Source organism: Myxocyprinus asiaticus, chromosome 27 (genome assembly GCF_019703515.2).
Source record: "Myxocyprinus asiaticus isolate MX2 ecotype Aquarium Trade chromosome 27, UBuf_Myxa_2, whole genome shotgun sequence".
In the NCBI taxonomy this organism is placed as follows: Eukaryota; Metazoa; Chordata; class Actinopteri; order Cypriniformes; family Catostomidae; genus Myxocyprinus; species Myxocyprinus asiaticus.
In genome coordinates this window covers 19,778,609-19,804,344 of record NC_059370.1, presented here as the reverse complement: position 1 = coordinate 19,804,344, position 25,736 = coordinate 19,778,609, and the positions used below count along the sequence as shown (strand labels likewise).

Genomic DNA, 25,736 nt, shown 5'->3' with positions numbered 1-25,736 from the left:
TAATACTTCCAATCAGTATAAACTTTTGCCCCCTCCTTTTTTTTTTTTTCTTGTAAAAGGTCAAATGTCCAGTGCTCAGTCACCACTCACCTCATGGGACTTTTGGTGTTGGGAGATTTTCTTGCCTTTGTCATCCACAGGGAAAAGAGAGGAAACAATCTTACGAACTGTAGCCCCTCTGTGTAACCCTATCCAAATATTAATAACCATCAAATCCTGCTGAGAATATTTCCCTTCGTTCCTGGTGTCGAAAAGTATAACCTGATTTTCTCATTGCATTCCTCAGCCGTTGAACTAACAGTGGTGTGAGGCCATGTTAGGGAGGGTGCACAGAGTCAACAGCCACTGTGGTGGCATCCAACTTTCAATTCCCACCAAAAACATGCAAACTTTTGTGTGAAATGTATAGGGAAAGACTGAACCCACAGGGGAAAATAGAAAATTATTTATTTCTTACAAAAATATTATTGAAATACACTTGAGCACCAAAGTAAAATTGCAACATGCAGTATCTCAGAAAAACATTTACATATTATCACATTTATAGACTGAAGAGATTTGTATTCTGTAGACAGCATGGTTCTGAGTAAAGTTTTTGGGAGATGGAAAATGTATTATCATCAAACAGTAATGGTTACAGGTCCAACTATAAGCTGCAATGATGAGTAATCCTATACAATGTGTTCAAAATAAAAAATAAATTTGCTCATTTTGCAATTTGCAAACAATGTGATTGCATTGGCATAGACAAGGTACGTTAAAATAATACTGCAATTATCAGAAAGTTGAGCTTGAATACATACACACAAAGTACCTTTGAATGCTAATAAAACAGTTGCCCTTACCCCCTTTCAATTTAGTCATCCATCCAGTCTCCCTGACATTAGTACATAATTTCCTTGCATAATTTCTTCACAATATAATGTTGCAAAACATAAAACAAACAAACAAGAATAAAACCACATCTCGCTAATTTACTGACAGAAAAATTCAGAACACATTGTAAACAGGCTTGCTAGTGCCACTAGCTTTCTCTCAACAGATACCATCACAGTTTGTCCAAATATAAAATATTTCCACTGTACTTCCTATGTAATGCTAGGCTTTTGAATAGCAGAGGGTCACATTATTGTTCTCAGAGTATTAGCATTCACTTTGGTTGCTTTTATTCACTCTTATGTGAATCACTTTTTTTAAAATCGAAAAGACCTTTTAGGTCCACTGCAGCTTTACTGAGTGCGAAACATTTTCCCTGACCTGAGAGATTTCAACGCAAATGGGATCCACCGGTATGTGCTTCACTGATCCACATTGTGCTATTGAAAAGCTTCTTTTTATCAGTACTCATGGGTCGTTCCACTTTAATTCCAGTCTTTTGTAGTTCTACAGTACATTTGTAGTCCTCAAGTGGTGGCCCTTAGCTCATGAGAACATAAGCAGCAGCACTGGTCAACTGATGAAGCCATTGGTAACTGGTTAACACTGGTAATGGAAATGCTGGTGCACTTTACCCTCCACGTGTGCATGGGAATGTGTGTGGGTATGAGTGTGCAGGTCCGTGTAGACCTTGGTATAAATCTTTGGGGGACCACTGAGAGATGGGGGCCCCATTCCCATTAGTCTTTGGTTGGGAAGGTCAGGGCTGAGGCTGTTGGGCATGCTGAGTTTTTTGTCTGGAATGTGGTGGTCTCGATAGGTCATCGATCTGGGAGGCAAAGCACTCTGACGCCTACGGCTGTGACACAACCAAAGCACGATGGCTCCTACGATGAGAAGGGCTGCAGCTGGGATGCCAATGATCAATGGCCAGGGAAGGCCAGGGCTAATGTGGCGAGGAATCACAGGCTTTTCCACCTTGGGATCTGTAAAAAAACAGCAATTTAGAAATTATGTATACAACTAGGGAGAGGCTCAAAAGCAAGAGTTTTTGTGTTGGAAATTAGTTCAATAATGCAACCCCGAATTGATAGACAAATTACAGACATGTGAACACTCTCTTCCCTTCAGGAAAGTTGGTGTGTTACTTTATAGGATTGTAGGGATAATCATATCAATTAGATTATACGTGGATAATGGACTGCAAAACTATCACAAAGTATACTAGTTGGGATTAACATGCAGGCTGTAATTTGGCATTTTTTTGAATGTGGGTAGTTGACAAATGGACAGGGATATAAGGATTTTAGGATAAAATGCATATATTTGTATAAGGGAAAGTGTATGTTTTAGATGCTGTAACTGGTCGCCATTTCCTTTAAGTTTTTCACTTCTTTTGATTCACTTAACCCAGTTAAAGGTGGAGCAGAATTCTGTATGGGAGCGAGGTGGAGAGAGCAGTGGACCTCTGCCTTGCCAGCAAATGGCCACCTTGTTGCTGACCCAGTAATGAGAGTGCCTGGCTGTGAACTGAGGCGGCGTGAGTGGGTCATGCTGAACCGGTTTCGTACCACCCAAGGAAGGTGTGACTCCCTCATGTATAAGTGGGGAGCTGCAGATTCCCCAGCATGTGTCTGTGGTGCACCTTGCCAGACAACTGATCACATAGTAAATGAGTGCCCATTAAGATGCTTTATTGGTGGTCTTTATGCGCTACATGAAGCAACTCCTGAGGCAGTGCAACATCTAAATATCTTGGACTTTAATTTGTGACAACTTTCCATTTAATGCTGGCTGTGTTCTTTTACAAATAGCTTAATGCCATATGAATAAATAAATAAACTGCTTTTGATTAACCCTTTTGCCTTGTTCATTTCAATGGTCCTGCAGTGTGACAAATAAATCTTTAAAAATACAAATATTCCAGGTAGTCTATCAATTAATATGAGGTCATGAAATCCGCAAACACAATAGTTAATAAACATTAATGAAGGCTGTGTTAAGTAGTGCCTGACCGATATATCGGTCAGCCGATATTATCGGCCGATATTAGTCTTTCACCGATATATTGGTATCGGCGTATATTTTACAGATATGTGCCGATATGAACACTTTTTTTCAGAAACTATAATGCAGAAAACAATGCTTTAGAATTGGTGTCATAGCGTAGTTTGTCCAGCAGCGAGCGCTCCGACTCCATTGTTTACAGAGCTGACTCTGAGCTGACGGTGGCTCTGAAGACAGGGCGGATTTAAACGGTGTGGATTTGAGCGATCTCTTTTCATTAAATTGCTAACTAGTTTGTGAAATACATACTGGAAAGTTAAAAAAAATTACCCCATCATTTTATATAACTAATATAATGTTAACCTTGTCCCTGACAACCATGTCACTCATGTTTATCACATCTGTTTGCTGTTAGCAAGCTATAGTTTGTCAGTGCAGTAAGTAATGTAGCAGATTGAAAGGTAAACATCAGAGCATCTTTTTGCAACTCATCAGACAATGGTGCAGTGGTGGATTGTGTGTGGTGAGTGTTGATTACACGCTTCACTGTTACCTAGTTGGTGAGACACAATGCTGGAAAGTAAATAAAGTCCATCTTTTACTCTCCATGGCAACGAGCTTACAGCTAACTAGCTAACCACACAGCTACTTTTATTGTTGTCAGCTGAGTGGAAGCTAATGTGTAAACATGTATTCACCAAAATGTTTTGTTCAGGATTCACAGTTTGGTACCCCCTTCAACCGAACAATTCCAGTCGTTGCATTTATAAAATGTAATATTTAGAAGTCTGGTTTTCCAGACATTAAAATAGGATACGTAATAAAAGTAGATTTAATAAAGAGTATATTTGCCCTTTGTAAATAATAATATATAGGAACTGTATCTAAAATAAATGAGGGGTGATAAATACTAATACAACAGGCTGGAAAAATAGACATTTATTCATTTTAATATCCTATATATATATATTTTGAATGTGTTGAACTTGACACTGGGCGACGCACCTTAAAGATCGGTTTCATGCTGAAGAGCCGCTTAAAATTAAGTTTTTTTTTTCTCTCTCTTGTAAATGTAAATGAGTATAAATGCCAACACCATCATATATGTCGAAAGGACTGAAGCCTGTCAACCAAAACATGAGCTCATTGATGTCATTAAATATCAGTCTGCTTTTTTATTCCATCAGTCATTCTCGGAGGATGCCGTATATATTTAGTTTATACGTAGGCTTACGTCCTACCTAAGTCTGTTGGTGCAACGGTCAAATATTTAGTAGAGCGTAAATTGTGACTTAGTGCCCATTTACGCCACAACTAGGCTAAGTTGTAATGTACATATAGCTGGTGCAACCGGCCCCTGATGTTTATTAAGCTATTTATTTTATTTTAATTTATTATTTATTTAAATGGTCAGCATTTGACTGATACTAAACAGTACTGAGGTTTATTTAGCTATTTATTTTATTTTTATTTATTCTTTATTTTAATGGTCAGCCATTGACTGATACTAAACAGTACTGATGTATATTTAGCTATTTATGTATAATAATAATGTCAAATGTTCTTTGATAAAAATATTTGTTTAAGAAAGCAGCCTTCTGAATACCTTTGCATAGTCATATCGGTGCAAAATCGGTGCACAATCCACATAGAAAAGGTTGGTTTTCATTCCAGCTCAAAAATGAGCTATATCGGTCACCATATCGGTAATCGGTGAATTTTCCATCTCTAAAATCGGTATCGGTCTCAAAAATCCCATATCGGTAGGGCTCTAGTGTTAAGTTTTAATTTCATGATGAGCAACGTCTTTAATTACCAAGAGATTGCCCATTTAGAAATTGATTTTTTTTTTTTTTGTCATTCCACATCTCGATATTAGTAACACCATTTTATTTTGTCACCAATATTGATTTATTGAGTCAAATTTGACAAATATTTAGTTACAATTGTTTTATTTATTTATTTATTAATTCTTTTGGCAATATGTAAATTCATGACAAGTACTTTCTTGAAAAAAGACCACAATTATCTACCAATATATTTAAATTGTATTTCAATCCATATTGTTTATTTTGATATGTTTCTATATTTCATCAGTTCATCAAGAGGACAGTTTTCACAAATTCTCTTAAAATTGCAAGAAAAAAGTAATTTGGCGTTTATGGACAAAATCTAAGTTATTTGATTTTCAGCCATGATAAAAATGTAAGAGAGAGAGGAAAAAAAAAAAAAAAAACCTGTGAACTTGGCTTGATTTGTCTGAACATTTAAAAATGTTTTTAAAGCTTACGCATTTAAGGTTTCATAGATCTTACACTTAGCCTGATTTCATGAAAATTATGTGACTGTGGCAACATTTTTGCAAAACAAAATTATGTGCTTCACTACACATTTCGCTGCAGTTTCACAATGAAATGTACAGCGGGGGGAGCCAAAAGCAAGTGAAATGTTGTCATAATCAGACAAGGTTTTAAAGGTGAATATTAGATGGAGGTTTTAATGAGTAAAACTGACCTCCCTAAAACTTTAACCTAAATTTAACCAATACTGTATGTCTGTAGAATAATAGTAATAAAGCCAACATAATGATTAGCGTTTTTTGTTTGTTTTGTGGACAGTAAAATGTCCTCGTAGACAGTACAACAGATGCTTTTATGTCTACAATATTTTACTAACCTGAGAGTACAGAGAGGTAGGCACTGCGGAAGCTGTAGCCCATGGTATTAGCCCCTAGACAGATATACATTCCAGCATCCTCATCTCGAGCTTTGACAATGGCCAGCTTATTGAGGTAGGAACCATCAGGTCTAGACCAGACGTCCCCAGTGGGAAGCACCACGAAATGCTGCCCTCCTACCTCCAGTGTGGAGTTATAGCGCCCCTCTGTGCCAGGGTCAACTCGCTTCAGCCACTGGATAACTGGCTTCACATCACTGTGAACTTTACACTGGAAAGAGGCTGTTCCACCAAACTCTACAGTTGTGTTGACTGGGTGAGTGCCAGTGAGAATGGGTTTTGAGTTGGTGCGCTCTGAGGAGAAAAGAGGTCAGAATAGAAATCAAAACAAGTGTGAATATGCAATCTAAACTGTCCTCTCTCCACTAACCATATCAATAAAAGTTGCAAAAAAACCTGATACAGCACCTCTTGAATTCGGTATGGAATGTTTGGTAAATTGCTGAAGAAACTATTAAATTGTCCTTTGTAACCATCTAATCAAAGAACTTTAACTCACCAATTACATCCACCTTATATGTGGCATTGATGTACCCGGCTACATTGGAGACATGACATGTGTACTTGGCGCTGTCCTGAGGCTGCAAGTTCTTCAGAGTCAGAGTCCACTGTGGCCGTTTACTGTGGAGCAGGCCGGGCAGCTGGGTCTGGTCTTTCCACCATGTAATGATCGGTGTTGGATTGCCACTGGCCAAACATTTCAGTCGCACTGTGCTGCCAACTGGCTGCTCTAGCACTCGCCTGCGCATCTTTGTAGGCTGGCTGAAGCGTGGCTTCTCTGCAGAGGAAATGAAAACATTTACAGCATGAGGCTATGACTGGATGACAAAACCCATTCTGTTAGGTAGTCAGACATCTTAATCATTGATGAAATTGCTGTCTGTTTGTGTTAAGCTCTTAAAGGACGCTGACATGAACACAGCCCATGCTGGTGACCTCATGTATGGAGTATCACAGTGTGAAACTTGGGGAGGGTGTCAATGATTAACTAACCCCATCGCCGTCCGGTTGGGTCCTGCAGGATAAGCTCTGGGTTTGGTTCTGCTGCGGCAGGGGGAGGCTGGTTCTGTGTCACGGCTGCATCATCTAAAAGATACAATCCAAAGTAAAAGAGCACGAGAAGTCTTTAGTTTTACCAGATTAAACATACTTTATTTCAGTGTTTAACACTTGTAAAATCCAAATAAACAGAACCAAAATTCTCTGAAGAATGAGAAAATCGTTTTTGAGGAAAGAATGATTATGCATTACTACAATACTTCACTATAACATTTGAACACGTTTTCTAACATTGATAATCTCTAATATCAACCTGTAAAAATTATTTTCTAATTTCTGTAAAAAAAAAAGAGATTATTTTATTATTCTTAAATACTCAAATTAAAGTTATATTGCTTTTAGTCCATATCTGTTAGCTTCAAAGCCATCTATATGCTAGCATACAAAAAAAAAAGAAAGAAAAAAAGAAAATCTACACATTTAAAACAGTTTTTCTCTTCTTTCCGAGAAGACATTTCAAAATATTGATGACTCATGCTACACTGCATAGAGTTTTGTCCAATCAAATGCTCTCTATAATGTGAATGTCCCTCCCCATTATACTACCTGAAACCAACAAGTATGTAGCAAATCATGGTTCACAGCCAACCTGGTCTCAAAGAATCACATTACTATACCAAACTTTTTTCAAGATGATTTTTACGTGGCTCGCTGTATGTATCACGACTGTAGTGAAATAAACACTAAGGCGCTACAACAACAACTTTTATTCACTTACACACACAAATCACGTCTAAAACGGCAGATTATCTGTTCGTAAACACTTTTCGCACTGTCCCTCACACAATGCTAACTTATGACATCTATCACTTTTACTAGTACATGACATGTAAGGTGATACATTTTAAAGTTTGCATTACATAACCATTACATTTATACAAGCTTGTTTCAGCACAATTAAACTGCACTGCAGATCAACTGATATTGCACTTGCAATATCAGTTGCAAGTGACCAGGGTATGAGTCCTGAAGGCATGTGAGCTGAAAGTGAGATGAAATGTAACTCTCTTTTAGCACTATTCAGTAGACATTTAATCTAGGAACTTCCGTGATATGTGTCTGGAACCGCTTAATATCATTTTGCAAATATGGTGGCAGTGATGGGCAATAGCTTCTCTACAATTAGCGAAGCTATAAGCTTAACTGCATTTCTTAGTAGCGAGGTGGTAGCTTTGTTAGTTTTTAAATCAAGTAGTTTTTCAGTAGCTAAGCTATATTTTTGATCAGGTAGTGGCGTAACATTGACACCGCTACCCTGCTACATCATTGCAATGTAGCTACCCTGTGTTTACTATGGCCAATTCTGAATCTGAACTAAATATATCTGACTCACAAATGAATCACTCATTTGATTCGTTTTATTTATTTATTTTTTTACAATAAATTGGTCACACGTGACTGCAAAGCGGTCTGAAACAGTTCGCAATTCAATTTGAATGACTCACGCACGCACTGCTGAATCATTTGGAGCGGTTCCTCACTGACCAACACAAACGGAATACTATAAAACATGGAAAATAAAGATTATGCTGTTTGCAGTGGATATTAATCTACAATCAAAACAAGCTCAAAACAGTGGAGATGATAGTGGACTTTAGGAGGAACACCCCAACACTGACCCCCCTCACCATTCTAAACAGCACTGTGGCAGCAGTGGAGTCATTCAGGTTCCTGGGCACTACCGTCTCACAGGACCTGAAGTGGGAGACCCACATTGACTCCACTGTGAAAAAGGCCCAGCAGAGGTTGTACTTCCTTCGCCATTTGAGGAAGTTCAACCTGCCACAGGCGCTGCTGATATAGTTCTACTCAGCAGTCATTGAGTCTGTCCTCTGCACTTCAAGAACTGTACACTTCCAGAGTGAGAAAAAGGCTGGTAAAGTCACTCTGGACCCCACTCACCCAGACCACTACTTTTTTAAAATGTTGCCTTCTGGCCGACGCTACAGAGCACTGAGCACCAGAACCGTCAGTCACATTAAAAATTTTTTTGCCTCACGCTATCCATCTCATGAACAGTTAAAACTATTCTATAATTACGTGCAATACACAACCTAATCAATTATATCATTTAACATATCCTACCTCTTCTGCATTACATTCCCTTGAACTGTATACAACAGATTTGTATTTGTACATACTATATGTATATTTTTGTGTTATTGTGTATTTCTGTATATACTATTTCTATTCGCTCTTTATTTTTATTCTATTTTCTTAATTATCTCTGTCTTGTTGTATTGCTTGTGCACTGGAAGCTTCTGTCACCAAGAAAAATACCTTGTATGTGGAAGCATACTTGGCAATAAAGCTCATTCTGATTCTTCTGATTCTGACAATCAATGAAAACCAAATCTGCAAATGCATCTTACTGTTTACCAATAATGAAGAAGGTCTTTAGTACTGTAAGTTCAACAGGTGTGCAGCTTGTGAACGAACGAAGTATATTTTCAAACCAAAAAAGTATCAAAACACTTAGTAGCTAACACAAAAACACATTAAAAAAAAGTACCATGGCATTACCATGTTTATTGAACATGTAGGCATTACCTGGGAGCACCATGCAAATGCAATGGTACATGAATATGGTAATCATATATCAAAATACCATAGTATTCTTTGAAGTACTTTGAAGATCTATGTAAATACAGAATGGTACATAAGTATGGCAATTGTATATTAAATTACCATGGTATTACCATCTGATACCATCAGATATCACAGTGTTTTTGCCCAGATGTGCTCACACACACACACACACACACACACACACACACACGCACACACACACACACACACACACAAAGAATTGGCCTCTGATCAGAAGCATGTAGTACAAACAGAAATACAACAGCTAGACACAGAATTACAGGATAAGATGAATAGTATACAGTATGTACGGTATGTAGAGTGGTAATACAAGAATGTGCAAAGGAAATTTTGCTAAAATGGGTTTGAACAGGTAGTAGTATAAATATGAATTTACATGTTTATTTTTTATTTTTTACATGCACATACATTTTACATTTTTATTGCACCATACTGTATACTTGCATATGGTATTGCATTACACTGAACTATGCTGTACCATGGCTTTGATAAACATTATGTGACCAAATCTTTTAGATGCTTTGTCTATGACTGTATGCTTTGTGCATCTGGATGAAGTGTAGCTTAGCTTAACACATTTTTCCGTTGAGTAATTGGTTGCTTAGCTTGTGATTTACCTAAAGCTTATTGGCTATTTACAAATGGGGGGATGAGCCCTTCAATATTTCCCACCTAAACTGTTCTGTTTCAATAGAAAATACGTCAACACATTAAGGAAAACTGCCCACGTCAAGCCATTTCACTGGGTCTTCAATGGACAAAAAGGTCCACGACTTCATGGTCCATGATTTCACGCAAATCTCTGCGGTGCAGGGAGCAATTGCAAGCTTGTGTCAGTATTTGTGGATTAAATTCAGTATGAAAATGTTTCATTTTTAACAGCATAAGTAAAGCCACTAAAGTTGTTTAAGCCTCTTAAACAAAATACATGTCCACCCAAAATTTGTTCTCAGCCATACTATAAAGGATAGTTTAGATATTGGCCCATAAACCAGCAGTCAGATGTTGCTCTAGCAATATGAGCTCTTTCTTCTTCAAACCCACTATTAATGATTGCAAATGGTGTCATGCAAATCATGTTGAATATGCGGGTGAATGCAAAGGCCAACACTTAGTGAGATTTATTTGTAGTGCTCCGAGATCCAACAGAACCCCTCTGTGCAAAAAATTAGCGATATTACTTGGAGATCAGTGGACTGGGAGATGTGAAACGGATAGTATGTTTATCTTCGGTACATATGAAGTTTTAGAACTCTTTGGGAACGATAACTAAGCTAAACCAGCGTATTATTTTAGAGGGGTTTGTGAGCTGGGGGTGAGCAAACACTGCGATATTGTTTCTTCTCTCCGGTTTCCACACTGTTTAAGACACAACACCGTGTTGACTTAACCCTGGACAGGAAACCAATTAACTGACTTTAACCTAAACTGCGCAGACAGAGCTGAGAGCCCTGCTTTGTTTGGGATGAATTTCTCTGGCACGCCGTACAGGAATGCACAGAGAGCCCATTCTCGCTCCCCCGTATCCAGAGCAGACTGAACATCATAACACATACACAAGTGTGTACGTGAACTGAGCGTGAAATCTTTATGTACACAACATTGCTTATTCTGGGTAAACCTGATTCAACAAGCCATGAGTCAACACTGTGTCAACAAATGGTTCTCACATGTGTACAGTTGTGCTCAAAAGTTTGCATACCCTTGGAGAGTTGGTAATATATGTAGCATTTTTAAAGAAAACGTGATTTTAAAAAATTTAAGGCAAAACACATTTCTTTTATTTCTTATGGGATTCATATTCAACTGTTGGTTATAACAGAATGGCACAATCATAAAACAAAACATGGCAACAAAGAAAAAAAATGAAATGACCCCTGTTCAAAAGTCTGCATTCCCTTAGTTCTTAATACTGTGTATTTCCCACTTTAGCATCAATGACAGCGTGCAGTCTTTTGTAATAGTTGTCTATGAGGCCCCAAATTCTTGCAGGTGGAATAGCTGCCCATTCGTCTTGGCAAAATGCCTCCAGGTCATGCAAAGTCTTTGGTCATCTTGCATGAACTGCACGATTGAGATCTCCCCAGAGTGGCTCGATGATATTAAGGTCAGGAGACTGTGATGTCCACTCCAGAACCATCACCTTTTTCTGCTGTAACCACTGGAGGGTCAACTTGGCCTTGTACTTAGGGTCATTGTCATGCTGGAAAGTCCAAGAGCGTCCCATGCGCAGCTTTCATGCAGAAGAATGCAAATTGTCTGCCAGTATTTTCTGATAACATGCTGCATTCATCTTGCCATCAATTTTAACAAGATTCCTCGTGCCTTTACAGCTCACACACCCCCAAAACATCAGTGAGCCACCACCATGCTTCACAGTGGGGATGGTATTCTTTTCATTACAGGCCTTGTTGACCCCTCTCTAAACATAGCGCTTATGGTTGTGACCATAAAGCTCTATTTTGGTCTCATCACTCCAAATTACAGTGTGCCAGAAGCTGTGAGGTGTGTCAAGGTGTTGTTGGGTATATTGTAACCGGGCTTTTTTGTGGCACTGGCACAGTAAAGGCTTCTTTCTGGCAACTCGACCATGCAGCTCATTTTTGTTCAAGTATCATCGTATTGTGCTTCTTGAAACAACCACACCGTCTTTTTCCAGAGCAGCCTGTATTTCTCCTGAGGTTACCTGTGGGTTTTTCTTTGTATCCCGAACAATTCTTCTGGCAGTTATGGCTGAAATCTTTCTTGGTCTACCTGACCTTGGCTTGGTATCAAGAGATCCCTGAATCTAGCCTGCTCAGTGCATCCACGTGAGAGCTAACAAACTCATTGACTATTTATACACAGGCACTAATTGCAATTTAAAAAGCCACAGGTGTGGTAAATTAACCTTTAATTGCCATTTAAACCTGTGTGTGTCACCTTGTGTGTCTGTAACAAGGCCAAACATTCAAGGGTATGTAAACTTTTGATCAGGGCCATTTGGGTGATTTCTGTTATCATTATGATTTAAAAAGGAGCCAAACAACTATGTGATAATAAATGGCTTCATATGATCACTATCCTTAAATAAAAGACATGATCAGTCATATTTTCAAAATCAATGCCAAAATTTCACAATTTCTGCCAGGGTATGCAAACTTTTCAGCACAACTGTAGGTGATGGAACTACTAAATGAAATGCCCTCTGAATTCTTTCCATAGCTCTGTTCGACCATCTTCATCAGTGTTTGAAACAGCTAGTACATCACTTTAGGTTGAAGTGTGTCATTTTTTTGATGTTCTAATACTTTCTCTTATCCCAAATAACGAAATATGCAAAGTCAGCTATAAGTAAACCATTTTTAGGCAGATTTCTCTAAAAAGTGTAACAACAGAAAATGAGAGTGTTCGAGGAAATCTTAGAAAAGAGTCCAATTTTTTGCAATTCTGTTTATTGAAGCTAGTATCATATTACATCCTCACATTTAAGGAGAAAGAGGCATACTTAAAAGTATATAATGTTAATAATTCCCCCTGCATGACAGAGATAAAGGCAGACTAAGCACCTTTCAACAGTGGGCTCAATATGAGTTTGGTTCCAGTACAAACAATTGGATACTATATACCACTTATTTGGTGGTCTAAAGTTTGTAAAATAAGCAATAAATGGTAAAAAAACTAAACAAAACAGAGCATCCAGATGGTACCATTTGGAGATGTTTTATGAAATTCTATGCATTTATTTGAGAAAAAAAAAAAAAGAAACGCATTTAAATGGTTGTCCCCAGGCCTGGATAGAAAGTTCTTATTAGTAGCTCCATATCCAAAATATAAAAAATACATTTAATTAATGTCAGACTTCAAATACACAACCAGTCAAAAGATTGGACACGATAAAATTTTGGTCATGATCTTAAAAATCTTTGATCTTGATCTTCAGACATTAAGGCTTAAGCTTAAATGCTTGACAATAGTTTTGTAGACAATATAAATTGTGCCTGCCTATATATTAATTTCTTCACAAAGCTGAAATATTAACTAGATATACATGTAGTTTGTTGCAACAAACCTTTATGCTGTATTCAAAAAGCCTTACCTGAAAGTTTAAGGCTACACTCACACTAATACATTTTCATTTGAAAATGCATTAATTTAGCAATTTTAATGGCTCTCATCCATACCAGAACTTTTTAAAATACTTTCTATTACGTCAGGAAACTGAAAACAGAGTTTTCAAATGAAAACTGATTAGTGTGGATGTGGCCTAAAGTAGTTTTACAAGCTTGAAATTTGAAGAATTTTCTAACCTAGGGGTGGGAGAAAAAAATTGATTGTCCGATGCATCGCATTTCTTTCTCCAACGATTCTGAATCAATTCTCAAAAATTCAGAATTGATTCTGAGTTCAATTTATACCGTGGCAGCGCAGTGGCGCTTATGTGCGCCGGCTGCGCTCCACAGACGAAGTGAGATGTTAGAAACGCTCATATACTAAAGCACACTACAGAACTGATCTCAGACTGGATGTACGTATCAACAACAGAACCATCGTCCTCGACTGAACCTACGATCCCGAAATTCATTCACAAACTCATGCACATAGAAAAGGGAGAGTTTATTCATGATAACATATCAACAAGCAACATGAAAGACTGGCTCGTGATATCCACAGAAAAGGAGAAAACTGCTGAAAATAATGACGAGATAATGGTACGGGAGACGTGGGGAATGTTTTTATTTTCAAATTATATTTTTTCTTCTTCATCACAATGCCTATCTCTCCTCTTGCACTCTCTATTTCTTTGGCTGTTGCTCACTGCCGGTCTCTCGCTCGTAGGGACAGTGCACATACGAGATGCTTGATTGATTTATTAAGCAGGTGTGGAAAGAAGAAGCTGACATCCTCACTCTAACATAAGCAGATTACTCATGTAGTCATCCTGGACCAGCAAGCAATAGCTGTGGTTATACTGTTGTTATACGCTAGGGATTTATTAATTCTAAATGAATAATCTAATACTATTTAATACTGAGTGCGTGAATTGCTAAAAAAAAATTAAGGACAAGTTGCATCGTGATGTATTGAGAATCGTTTTGCAATCAAATTTTTACCCTTTCAATCATAATCTAATTGAATCATGAGGCCACTGAAGATTCACACCTTTATACTAGCCCAACATTCAGACAGACAGAAAAAATAAAAAAAATAAAAATCAGATAGACAGATAAGTCAGTCAGTAAGAAAAGGCAGAGTAAACAGAGTCAGAACAGTCCGAAGGTCTGTATGTAGCTTGAGGAGTTACAATTGGAAATTTTGGTCTTGGTTTATGGATTTTTGGAAAAAGCTTAGTGGATAACATTATGTTGTTTTTTTCACCAAGCGGTGGCCACTTTGATTGTTTGTAACATTGTTTAACATTGCTTGGTCACTACAGTACATTCAGCCAATTTGTTTTCAGAGTCTTTTTCTAGAGTTTGCGCTGTCCTAAGGCTATGTATATAGCTGCTGTGGAGAGCTCACCAAACCTTTGTCCCTTCTAATCCTCATGTGCTGAGCTCTGGCCTTGCTTGCTCAACTCAGGCATTCAGGCAGACCAGGCCAAAGCTAGCAGAAGGTTTTTTTTTGCTCCATTGTTAATGTTGGCCTTGGGGTATAGGAGCAAAAGTAAGCCGCTGGTGATCAGGGGAGGAGGACTATTCAGCAGCAGAAAAGTGGAATCCATGGAGCTTTAGGTGGGCTAAAGTGGTCTTACTGAGAACCCAACCCTGGACTCTCCATTCTCTGTCTGTTGAAGGGTGAATACTCTAAACAGGTGTCCAAAAAGAGGTTCTACCTGACACAGCATTTCAAAGCTATGGCTTGCATGGGTATAGGTATTATTATGCATGTTTCTAATGGATAACTGATGTTAGGGAGAAGCCATAAAAGTCAACGAAAGCTGCACTGACAGACTGAAACAATCCAGATTCACAGTCTTAGCACGCTTACTCTCAGCTTACTTACCTTTTACTTTCGGGTGGATCGAGCTTGAAGTATCATTACTTTCTATTCAGATGTTGTATCAACAGGATCAATACACACATTGAAAATTAATGCTCACATAAAAAAAAGTATATTATGAGCTTCGAAATTAAAAGGTCCTCCCTAACCCTATGTATTTTTGTTGTGTGCTCTGTGCTATTTTTCCTTTGTCTTTCTACGTAAACTTGCACCAAATGGATGTCTTTGACCATTGCACCATGTCTAGCTGTTTTTTCAGCAGGAACACCATGTTTTTTAGACACCCTGTCAGATAAAAAAAAAAAAAAAAATGTAAACTTTTAAAAGAATGTGTCGAGACACCTGTGTTCTGTTATATCCGTGGCACTGCATCTAGTTTTTATAGCACAAAAACGGGTTGGTTCTGAGTGGCCCATAAAAAAGGTGCTATATAAAAACATTATAATAAAAATTAAAAGGGCTCTATTTTTGTGAGCACACAAAGCGCAGTGCTACGTGCATGAATGTGCACAACCTCATCCAATTTTCGTTAAAGCACTAATTCTAATCACAATTTTCGTGCCAACGCAAAGCGCAAATGGGCATGGGTGGGAGTGTTTGTGCTATTATGGGTGTATGCATCAAACTGTGGGTGTATTGTATGTTAATGAAGTGGTGCAAAGTGCAATTTACTACTTTCCTGAGAAATAGGTCATTGCACTAAGACATCTGAAAACCATGTTTTAACTCAGTACAAAGTTTAAATTCAGTACCTGCATTCACAGTTTGGAGATTCCACCAGCAGGTGATTATAAAGTTAATGTCCAAACTCTGAAATTATATTGGAACATCAAATTATGTCACTGACAATCAGAGTTGTAGCCATCTTATATGAAACAAAAATGTATGAGATTTGTGTTAAACTTTCTATAGGTCATGGTTTATTTTTCAATTATTATTATTAGTCTATGTTTAAATTTACAACTGTATTTTTCCACCTGTTGTCCTAGAGTGAATTATAAATCACTGCAAAATGGGTAAAATGTTTTTGAATTGGTATGATTTTTGATTTTTGGTATGATATTTTCATTTGGTTTGAAGTGTAATTTCAATTTAGAAATATTTTTAGTAAAAACAAACTTGAGCCATTGTCATAATCACAAAGTCAGTGGGCATGGCCAAGTTTTGGTATTTTCGTGCATGCATGCGCTAAGTCTAGGCGCAAGTGGGTTTGGTGAAATCGCACATGCAAATGGGCTGGATTAAGTGCAATTTAATTCAGAGGTTTTCTCTGGTTATTATTCCACTGTCTGCTTATTATTATGTAGTCTATTCCCTCAAGCACCAGTGATTTAAACAAAGACAGCACATTCATAAGAAGTTGATAGTGTAAATGGACTGTATGCAATTAATTAAAAATTACGTTCTTTTGTGCATTAAATGTGTCCTTGACTGTCGGGCATATTTCTATGACAGTGACATGCTCCTTTTATATGCATGGAAAATGTGATTCTCGTCAGAATTTGGATGCAGACTGCATTCAGTTACAGTGAATGTAAGTATTATATAGTAATATTTTTCATCTACTGACACACAAATCATGGCTAGTATTAACAGTGATTGTATCGGCATGCACTTCACTTATACTGGTCGATTATGATTTAGAAACATTTAATTCTAAATCAAAATTGACCAGCAGAAGTAAAGTGCATGACGAGAATCACATTTTCCATGCGTATAAAAGGAGCATATCACTGTCATAGAAATATGCCTGACATTCAAGGACATCCCCCTTGTTGCAAGAAATACCAAAAAGCATACCCCTTGTAAGACCACCATCCCCTTTAGATCAATTGTGTCATGTATTACTTAGAACTAATAATGCAAGTAAAATATTTAATTTTAATAAGTATGATAAATAACATACTTTAAAAAAATATGATTCATATTTTAAAAAGCTTTTTGTCCACCAAACCAAAATCTTTGGGTGTAACTAACAAGTAGGTAGCCATTTTGTTGTTTATGTTGACCATAAAAACTATAAAACACAGTAAAATAGTGTTTTGTCAGTATTTAGTTTGCTGAGTTAAACACTGGTACTGAGACTATTTAGTATAGACGGGCCACTTCTATTAAAATGAATGGGATATATTGGAATGCCCAGTAGTCAACGGATGTAGAAAGGAAGATGTTTAAAAAACATCTGATATTTATTTTGACATGTTTATGAAAAGACACATTTTGTTCATGTGGTATAACAATGAGGAAAAATGCTTGATATTTTTGACTTGTTTATACTCTCATGTATTCAAGATGCAAAGAAAGTATTATGATACTTTTTATTTAATGGTTACACCACATGACAATTTGAAAGTTAGATTTTTTTTATTTATTTTTTAGAAAATGCTTAAAAGGTTTTTCAAAAATGTATGAAACCAAATTGGACCAAAAGATTACATTTCTGAGAATATGACATAAGTGTTTTAAACTAGATTTTTAAAAGGTTTCTCATTTTAATTTGGGGTGTAATTTGTCAATGTCCCATAAGTAATAGATTAAAAGGTATCACATTGAAAAGAAAATAAGTGATAACCTATCCCTTACTTGCACTTTTAGTTCTGGCTTAGGTGTGGGACAGGAAAATGGTGTCCATGGAGTGCTGAAGCGATGGACAGGGGCCACTTTTTCCTCTACTGCAGTCCCAAAAAGATACACATGAGGGGGAAGGGCTTCACAGAGAAGGTGGGTTTGGTCCAGAGGGCCAAAGGCAACTCTGCAGCTCAGCTTACAAATGATCTTCATGTGGGCTCAGTGTTAATAAGGCTCACATATTATTTTTTCCAACTGGGACGAACTTGAAAGCAGCACCTTCAAAAAGCTTAATTCTCCATTCATACCTGTGCACAAACATGCATTCCAGTAGTTCTGTTATATAGAGTTGAAAGCATGGAAAAGCATGGAAAAGAAAGCAAGCAAAAACATTGCAAGTGATTTTCAAAGTTGAGGGGGACATCCAAGTAAAATAAACATCAAAGTCAAAAAAGGTCTCATTACCTTTCTTCTATCAAAGATGTAGGCCTAATAAAATCGAAGATCATAGAGAAAAATTACTGAGTTCTTTTGGCTGAGAGAACTGCTGTATGTTGGACGTAAAAATCTATCACTAACTGAAACCATGCATTTTCCAGTAAATCAAAAGAAAAACGTTGCCAATGATGTTTACCATAGTAAGATTATTGTTCTAATAAATAGGTAAAAGCTGGTGCATTTTGGCTTCAGGTCTAAATTGTAGAAGGTCAACTTTTGAATGCTTTACAGCCCTTTCAAAGCCTTCCAATATTTTTTGCTTTTGTGCTCAAATCCTTGATGAAAACATTACAGAATTCTAATCTATATTAAAGGGACACAGTTTTCATGTATTAAAATGTATTCAAAAATGTTGGAAATAGATGAGAGGGGAACACAAAAGAATAGATTGTACTTTAAAAGCAAGCACTTATCCTGCCAAAAAAGATTTTTTTTTTTTTTAAATGAATGAATAAATAAATAAATAAATCAGACGGTTAATGTAGGTAATTTCCCATGTTCTTAGAAAACATGATTTGATATTTATCTCCCACAATAAGACATAGATTTTTGTAAGCTTAACACATACACCTAATTTTCATCTGTTTATTTGGCATATCCCTATGAGTGCTGATTGAAGTCTGAGAGGCAAATTAGAGAGAGCATAGAAAGACAGAAAGAAGCAGATGAGAAAGGTTAATTAGAAGCCTCCTTGTATCTTTTATAGAGCCATAAGTGGTTTGCAGCAACAGTCATATGGCGATTTAGGAGGAAATTGGCCAAACCCAATGTGCCTGCTTTCTTTTCTTCCCTGCTGTGAGTGAAGTGGGCCTAAAGCATCCTGCAGAGGGCCCGGCCCAGCCTCTGGCCTCTCTAATGAGGTGGATGAAAGGCCCTTTAATGTGGCACTCGGATGAATGTTGGTAATTTGCATCCTTTTTGTTTAATTAAAACCTTTGCTCCCCCTGCAGCTGAAAGAAGGCTCAGTTGTACCCCATGAATCCAAAGCCATGATGTGATTAAGTAGATCTGGCTTGAATAGCACATCGTAGAAAAAGCAGGGAGTGCATGAGATACATGAGGAAAATTTAGTTTAATCAATGCTATAATTTGAGGTAGGGGTGAAAGTGCTGATTAGCAATAAAAAAATATCTAAATAAGTGAATGATCAAATATAATTAATTATATTTCACACAGGGAAGATGTCACAAGGACTATATCTCAGGAAGTTACAGACTACTGTTTCTCTGTTATGCTTCTCACATCCCCACCTGAACTCACTCCTATGTGCCACGCAAACTCTCTGTATGTGTCTCTCTGTTCAGCTTAATTTCATGTGAGTCCAGACTGGTTTCAATTCCATCAAGCATCCTTTCATCTTTCCCTTTTATTCAACTACTTCTTCAGTCTTTTCTTCTGCTTCTCCCAAGCATAACTTAATTTGTATCCATGTGTTTTTGTCCTTTGAAATTGCCCAAGCTTATTTCCCAACAATAAAATAAATGAAACAAACACGCTCTTGAGAGACTGAGTCGTGAAGCTCAGTGTCACATTAGAAGTAATCAGAATTACGAATTACATCAGTGTCAATGTGCCGCAGACATGATCAAAGTGAGGCTTTAAGAGCATTTTTCAGTGGTCGTGACAGTTCTTGCGACATGTTAGACACCAGACAAATAAATATACTCTACTGCTCAAGTCGTTTTTTTCAGTTCTAAATGCTAATTGTTCATGTTTCTCTACCTTTGGTCTGTTTAATAGAAGAGAAGCACTAACCAAAAAGGAGCTGTCGTGGAAAATGGGCATAAATCAGACTAAACATAAACACTGCAGCAATGAGGTGGTTCTGTGCTCAGGCCAGCCACAACTAATGAGTAAACCCATGTCTATTGAAGTTTAGCAGTGGGAAAGCAAATAAACAAATATTGAGCAAATAATCTCGAAGAAACGAACGCCAGTGCTGCGATTCCATATTCAAGTGACTTTGGCTCAATGGCACAATGCTGGAAGATATATCCATGTTGTCCCAAACTACCACCCCTCCCCTATCCCACGTCCCTCTGCAGTCTTGGTTTGGCTTACGACTGTAATTTTGATACAATTACCCATTTAGGTGAGGAGGACGCTGGCTAAACTGCAACACATGTAACACGTGGCCTGCAAACAAAGAATAAAAGGCCACTGCTGGAAGCCCTCCACCAGTCCCCTCATAAAACAGGCAGCCCAAACCACCGTCTGACTTGAAGCTACAGTCTCCCCAACTGTGTCCTTGCACAGCTTAGGCTTCTACACGATAGGTGAGTGTAATATGCAGACAAGAGGGAGCCAATGCCATAAGAGAAGAAAGTTCCACAACAGTCTAAGGGGCTGTTCACACAGTACACAATTTTTGCCCAATTTGTTTTGCAATTGTTTATCTATGATTTTTTAGCATCTTGTGCAAGAGTGCCATGTTTTCAAGAAGCTGTGTCAAGTTAAAATAACTTTGTGTCTTAAGACACCTGCATTCTGTTATTTTCGTTGTGCTATATAAACATTTAAGTAACACTGGAGAGCATGTTAACGATCCTGTTAAAATGCCATAAAGTTGTAAAACTGTGCCAATCTCTGTCTATATTTAAAACAGAAAAACGCATGTTGTTGTTCTCATGTTCAACTGCAGACGTAATAAAAAAAAAAAAATTGTTTCTATTTACACATGTGCAAGTCACAAATACTTTTCAGTAACTGTGGCTGAAGGAAAAGGCTTAAATTATAGCCATTACCTCAACCAAGGTTTATTGCCAACTGATTACGCCAAGCATCAGTGGCCCAGTTTGATAGGGGATGAATATTAACTTAAAGCTAAAATGATACTTTTATGAGAAAATATCTGAGGATAGGTTACACGCACTCATTAAAATGGGATGTGAGGGCACAGTTCCGCACTTGCTTGCCGTGAGTGGGTACTCCTGGTGCAGTATTTTTATTATTATTATTACTACATTGACAGTGTTTATATAAAATTGTAATATCAATATCAATGTCAATAATAATGTCAATATACCTACTCAAAACCCATACATCAAAATATATTTGACAAGTTTCATAAATGAAAAAATCTATCTATCTATCTATTTATCTATCTATCGTACATTTAATGTAAAATACTTCTTAAATATACACTGGCAGCCAAAAGTTTGGAATAATGTACGGATTTTGTTTGAATAGAAAGAATTTGGTACTTTTATTCACCAAAGTGGCATTCAACTGATCACAATGTATAGTCAGGGCATTAATAATGTGAAAAATTACAACTACAACTTGAAAAAAAAAATCAGAACTTCTTAAACTACTTCAAAGAGTTCTCATCAAAAAAATCCTCCACATGCAGCAATGTCAGCTTTGCAGATCCTTGGCATTCTAGCTGTCAGTTTTTCCAGATACTCAGGTGACATTTCACCCCATGCTTCCTGTAGCACTTGCCATAGGTGTGGCTGTCTTGTGTCTCGTGTCACTTCTCACGCATCTTACAGTCTAGCTGATCCCACAAAAGCTCAATGGGGTTAAGATCCATAACACTCTTTTCCAATTATCTGTTGTCCAGTGTCTGTTTCTTTGCCCACTCTAACCTTTTCTTTTTGTTTTTCTGTTTCAAAAGTGGCTTTTTCTTTGCAATTCTTTCCATAAGGCCTGCACCCCTGAGTCTTCTCTTTACTGTTGTACAAGAAACTGGTGTTGAGTGGATATAATTCAATGAAGCTGTCAGCTGAGGACATGTGAGGCATCTATTGGCACTTTTCCACTGCATGTTACGGTTCGACTCGACTCGACTCTGCTCGCTTTACTTTTCTGAGCTTGCTTTTCCACTGCAGTTTAGTGCCGCCTCAACGTGGGTGGGATTATAAGCTGATCGTCATAGTTGCGCCGCCTCTACTGCCGTGACATCATCTTAAACACAACACAAACATTTACTGACCATAAACAATAATACGACCACTAGCTGTTAGCTACTAGCTCATTGTGCTGCATAAAGCAGTTGTTGCATGGTGATTTTACACAAACTAGCGGGATGATGTCCCGTGTCACAAATCTAGTGATGCTGGTAGTGACGATTCTCTCTGACCAATCAGTGATCTGCAGGGTTTTGACGTCACATTTAGTATTGGCTCGGCTCGCTTAGAACCTCGACCGAGGTGGTACTAAAAAAAGTATCAGGTACCAGGTACTATCCACAGTGGAAAACCCCCAAAAAGCAAGCAGAGTCGAATCGAGTTGAGCTGTACCATGCAGTGGAAAAGCCCCATATTTCTCAAACTAGAGACTCTGATGTACTCATCCTCTTGTTTAGTTGTACATCTGGCCTTCCACATCTTTTTCTGTCCTTGTTAGAGCCAGTTGTCCTTTGTCTTTGAAGACTAAAGTGTACACCTTTGTATAAAATCTTCTAAACTTAACTCAAAAACAAACACAAATACAATGTTAAGCTTCATTTAACGAACCAAATAGCTTTCAACTTGTTTGATATAATGGCAAGTGATTTTCTAGAACCAAATTAGCAATTTGCATGATTACTCAAGGATAAGGTGTTGGAGTGATGGCTGCTGGAAATGGGGCCTGTCTAGATTTGATTAAAAATGACTTTTCAAATAGTGATGGTGCTTTTTTTTTTTTTTTTTTTTTACATCAGTAAAGTCCTGACTACACTTTGTGATCAGTTGAATGCCACTTTGGTGAATTAAAGTAACAATTTCCTTCCGAAACAAAATCTGTACATTATTCCAAACTTTTTTATTTAGTATATTCAGTTAGATAAATACATGTATATTTCTTTCAACCATACTGTTTATCACATATATTTATAGAATGTTTCAAATATACTGTAATTTGGTGATAAAATTTAGTTTTTTTTCCATATGGGAAATATTCATATCATTATAGGGCATTTCACACTTGAAATCGTTAACCCCGGTTTATTCTAAACCAGATTCCCTCAGACAGAGAACATAAACAGTGTGTGAAAATTTCAGTGACGATACAAATCGCATTACTATTGAATAAGGTAAGTACTGAGGCTTTATTTGCTTGGTTGTCTGTTGCTAAACAACTTTCTGAAACATTCTAACTCTGCATCGTTTCACACTGTATACCTTTGGCACCGCAATACAGGGTTAACCCCACAAATGCGGTGCTAACCCTGCTCCAGAGCGAGGTTTCCTTACCCCGGGTAAAATGCAATGCTAAACCCCTTTCAAATTTACAAGTGTGAAACGTTTCCTTACTCTGGGTTAAAAGCAGGGTTTAGAATGAAGATAACCTGGGGTTAAAGGCAGTGTGAAAAGCCCTTATATGTAATCAGACAAAACAGTTAATATGCAAGTAATAAAGAAAATAGGATGTTTGTCACCAGAACTTGTAAAGGGGTTCTCCTCGAATGTGTTTCACCAGTCTACGATGAAGATAACACATTTCAAGGATGATAAAGCACGTTTCAATATTATTTAAATATTTTGCTTGAAAGATACCTAATTAACACTTCACCATCAGGGTTTCAACAACCTTTACTGGAAAACAATGGAGAGGCTTAAGCCCTCTCAAAATAACTAATTGAGCCATTAGCCCCAACAAAAGAAACAGCTTTAAACACTCAAGCAATGCAACAGGAAAGTCTAATGGTCCTTTTGTTCTGGATCTGTTGGTCATTGCAGTTAATGACTTCAGTAAACTCTGAGGGTTCTCTAAGGGAGTGAAACAGTCCAACGCCCACAGTGCTCTCAGGGACGAACAGGAAAACAGCAGGCCACCATCAATCCACATACAGAAGGCCCAAAGCAAAGACATCAAGGGGAGGGAGTCTGAACACACTGGCCTGCTGGTCAATTAAGCAGCTGCTTTGCTCAGCGGAATAATCACTGCCTTTGCATCCTCACACTCGCAGCCTCGATCACCTCCCCAGTGTGGTGAGCAGTCCAGAAAGAGTGCTTCTGGGTCCACCAAGCCTCTCAACTACACCGGACCAGCACTGATTTATGGCAGAGAAGGCGGCAGGTCGTCTCCGTCTCTTCTCCTTCTGCAGAACATTTTGGCTGGAAGTGCCTGCCCCATAGTCCCTCAACAGTCATTTGGAGAACCACACGTTCTATACAACAGCTCAGCCAACACAAACCCCCAGTTGCTCCAACCATCCTCAATACAACTATATGCCTCTATACTATGGAGGTATGATCAGGTTGCTTGACAACTAGTCGACTTGTTGAAGTTAAGGAAGCCCTGTATAATTATGCTAGTTTTGAGTTCACTTTAGGGCTGTCATGATTACTCGTTTTAATTGCAACAGCAAAAGATGATATCCAGTTTTCACAGACCCGCTGAACACAGCACTGCATGCAATTTGCGGTTCTGCGTCAAGATGCACGAGAGAAACTGAGCTTTTCATTGCTGCATGGGACATACTGAACTCAGCAAAAAACACACTGGAAAGCAATCTAACCATATTTATCTACACAATCGTTTGCAATATAGGCTTTTATGAAGCAATATAAAATGAAAAAGATGTCCGCCGGACTTAAAGTTACACACACATTTACGGATGCACGAACATATTCTGTTCAATAAATCTGACCGAATCCAGCCGATCTAAGACAGTTATTTTCAGAAAATTATCATTTGAGTTCTGTTCTGTGTAAATTAATTACCATTTGAATGTAAATGTGATCTTTCTCCTCATGTAAATTAGATTTTGTGATGATTATGTTAAAAAATAGATTGCAATGCCCCACTTCCAATAAATATTTTATAGTTTATGGCCGTTATTACATGTAAAACTCAATGTGGGAATCCAGAGAATTAATTTACTGAATAAAACCGCAGGTCTGTCTGTATGCTGTCAGTCAAAGCTCAATGTGAGTCTGCTGTTAAAGCCACAGCTGCATGTCTCAAGCCTCACCTGAGGGAGAAATGGCTAGTCTCCCCATGTGAAATTATTAACAGTGTTTGCTCAGTAAAGAACTGAATGTCCAGATGATTAAGGGCATTTTACGTGGTACATGGCAAGCGACAAACGTTTGCGATCTGCAGTATGTAGCACAACAATGCCCGCAGCTGCTGCAGCTCAACCCAAGAGTGAAAAAAATTATCTCTGTGAATATGAATATAAACTGTGAATATTGTACTCCATTTTGCATGCAAGTGATAGTTAAAAAAACAACAACAAATAAAATGGCTTTTATATCTATAGTTTAACCATGTATATAACTCATCCCCAATAAACAAAATTGGTGAACAGACATTGTTTCTGAACAGATAAAATATCTGTTTTCCAATATTTGAGTTCTAAACTAAAATGGAAAGATTATGTTGAACTAGTTAAAGAAAAAATAGCTCTTGCATTTTATAAAAAGTTGGGCACACCTGGAAAAGCCAATCTCTGTCAGCTTGGATTA

The 25,736-nt window shown here is 37.7% G+C and overlaps 1 protein-coding gene across 1 annotated transcript in view; it reads right to left on the bottom strand.

The window, feature by feature from the left end:
- Positions 1 to 481: 481 nt before the first annotated feature.
- LOC127417640 (fibroblast growth factor receptor-like 1) overlaps positions 482 to 25,736 on the bottom strand; it is a 59,968-nt gene continuing 34,713 nt past the window's right edge. The window contains exons 4-7 of the mRNA XM_051657704.1: positions 6,613 to 6,705; positions 6,119 to 6,397; positions 5,560 to 5,913; positions 482 to 1,862 (exon numbers count right to left, since the gene is read on the bottom strand). Of these exons, the coding sequence (XP_051513664.1) occupies positions 1,477 to 1,862; positions 5,560 to 5,913; positions 6,119 to 6,397; positions 6,613 to 6,705 (1,112 nt within the window). The 3' untranslated portion in view covers positions 482 to 1,476. The remainder of the gene's footprint in view (positions 1,863 to 5,559; positions 5,914 to 6,118; positions 6,398 to 6,612; positions 6,706 to 25,736) is intronic.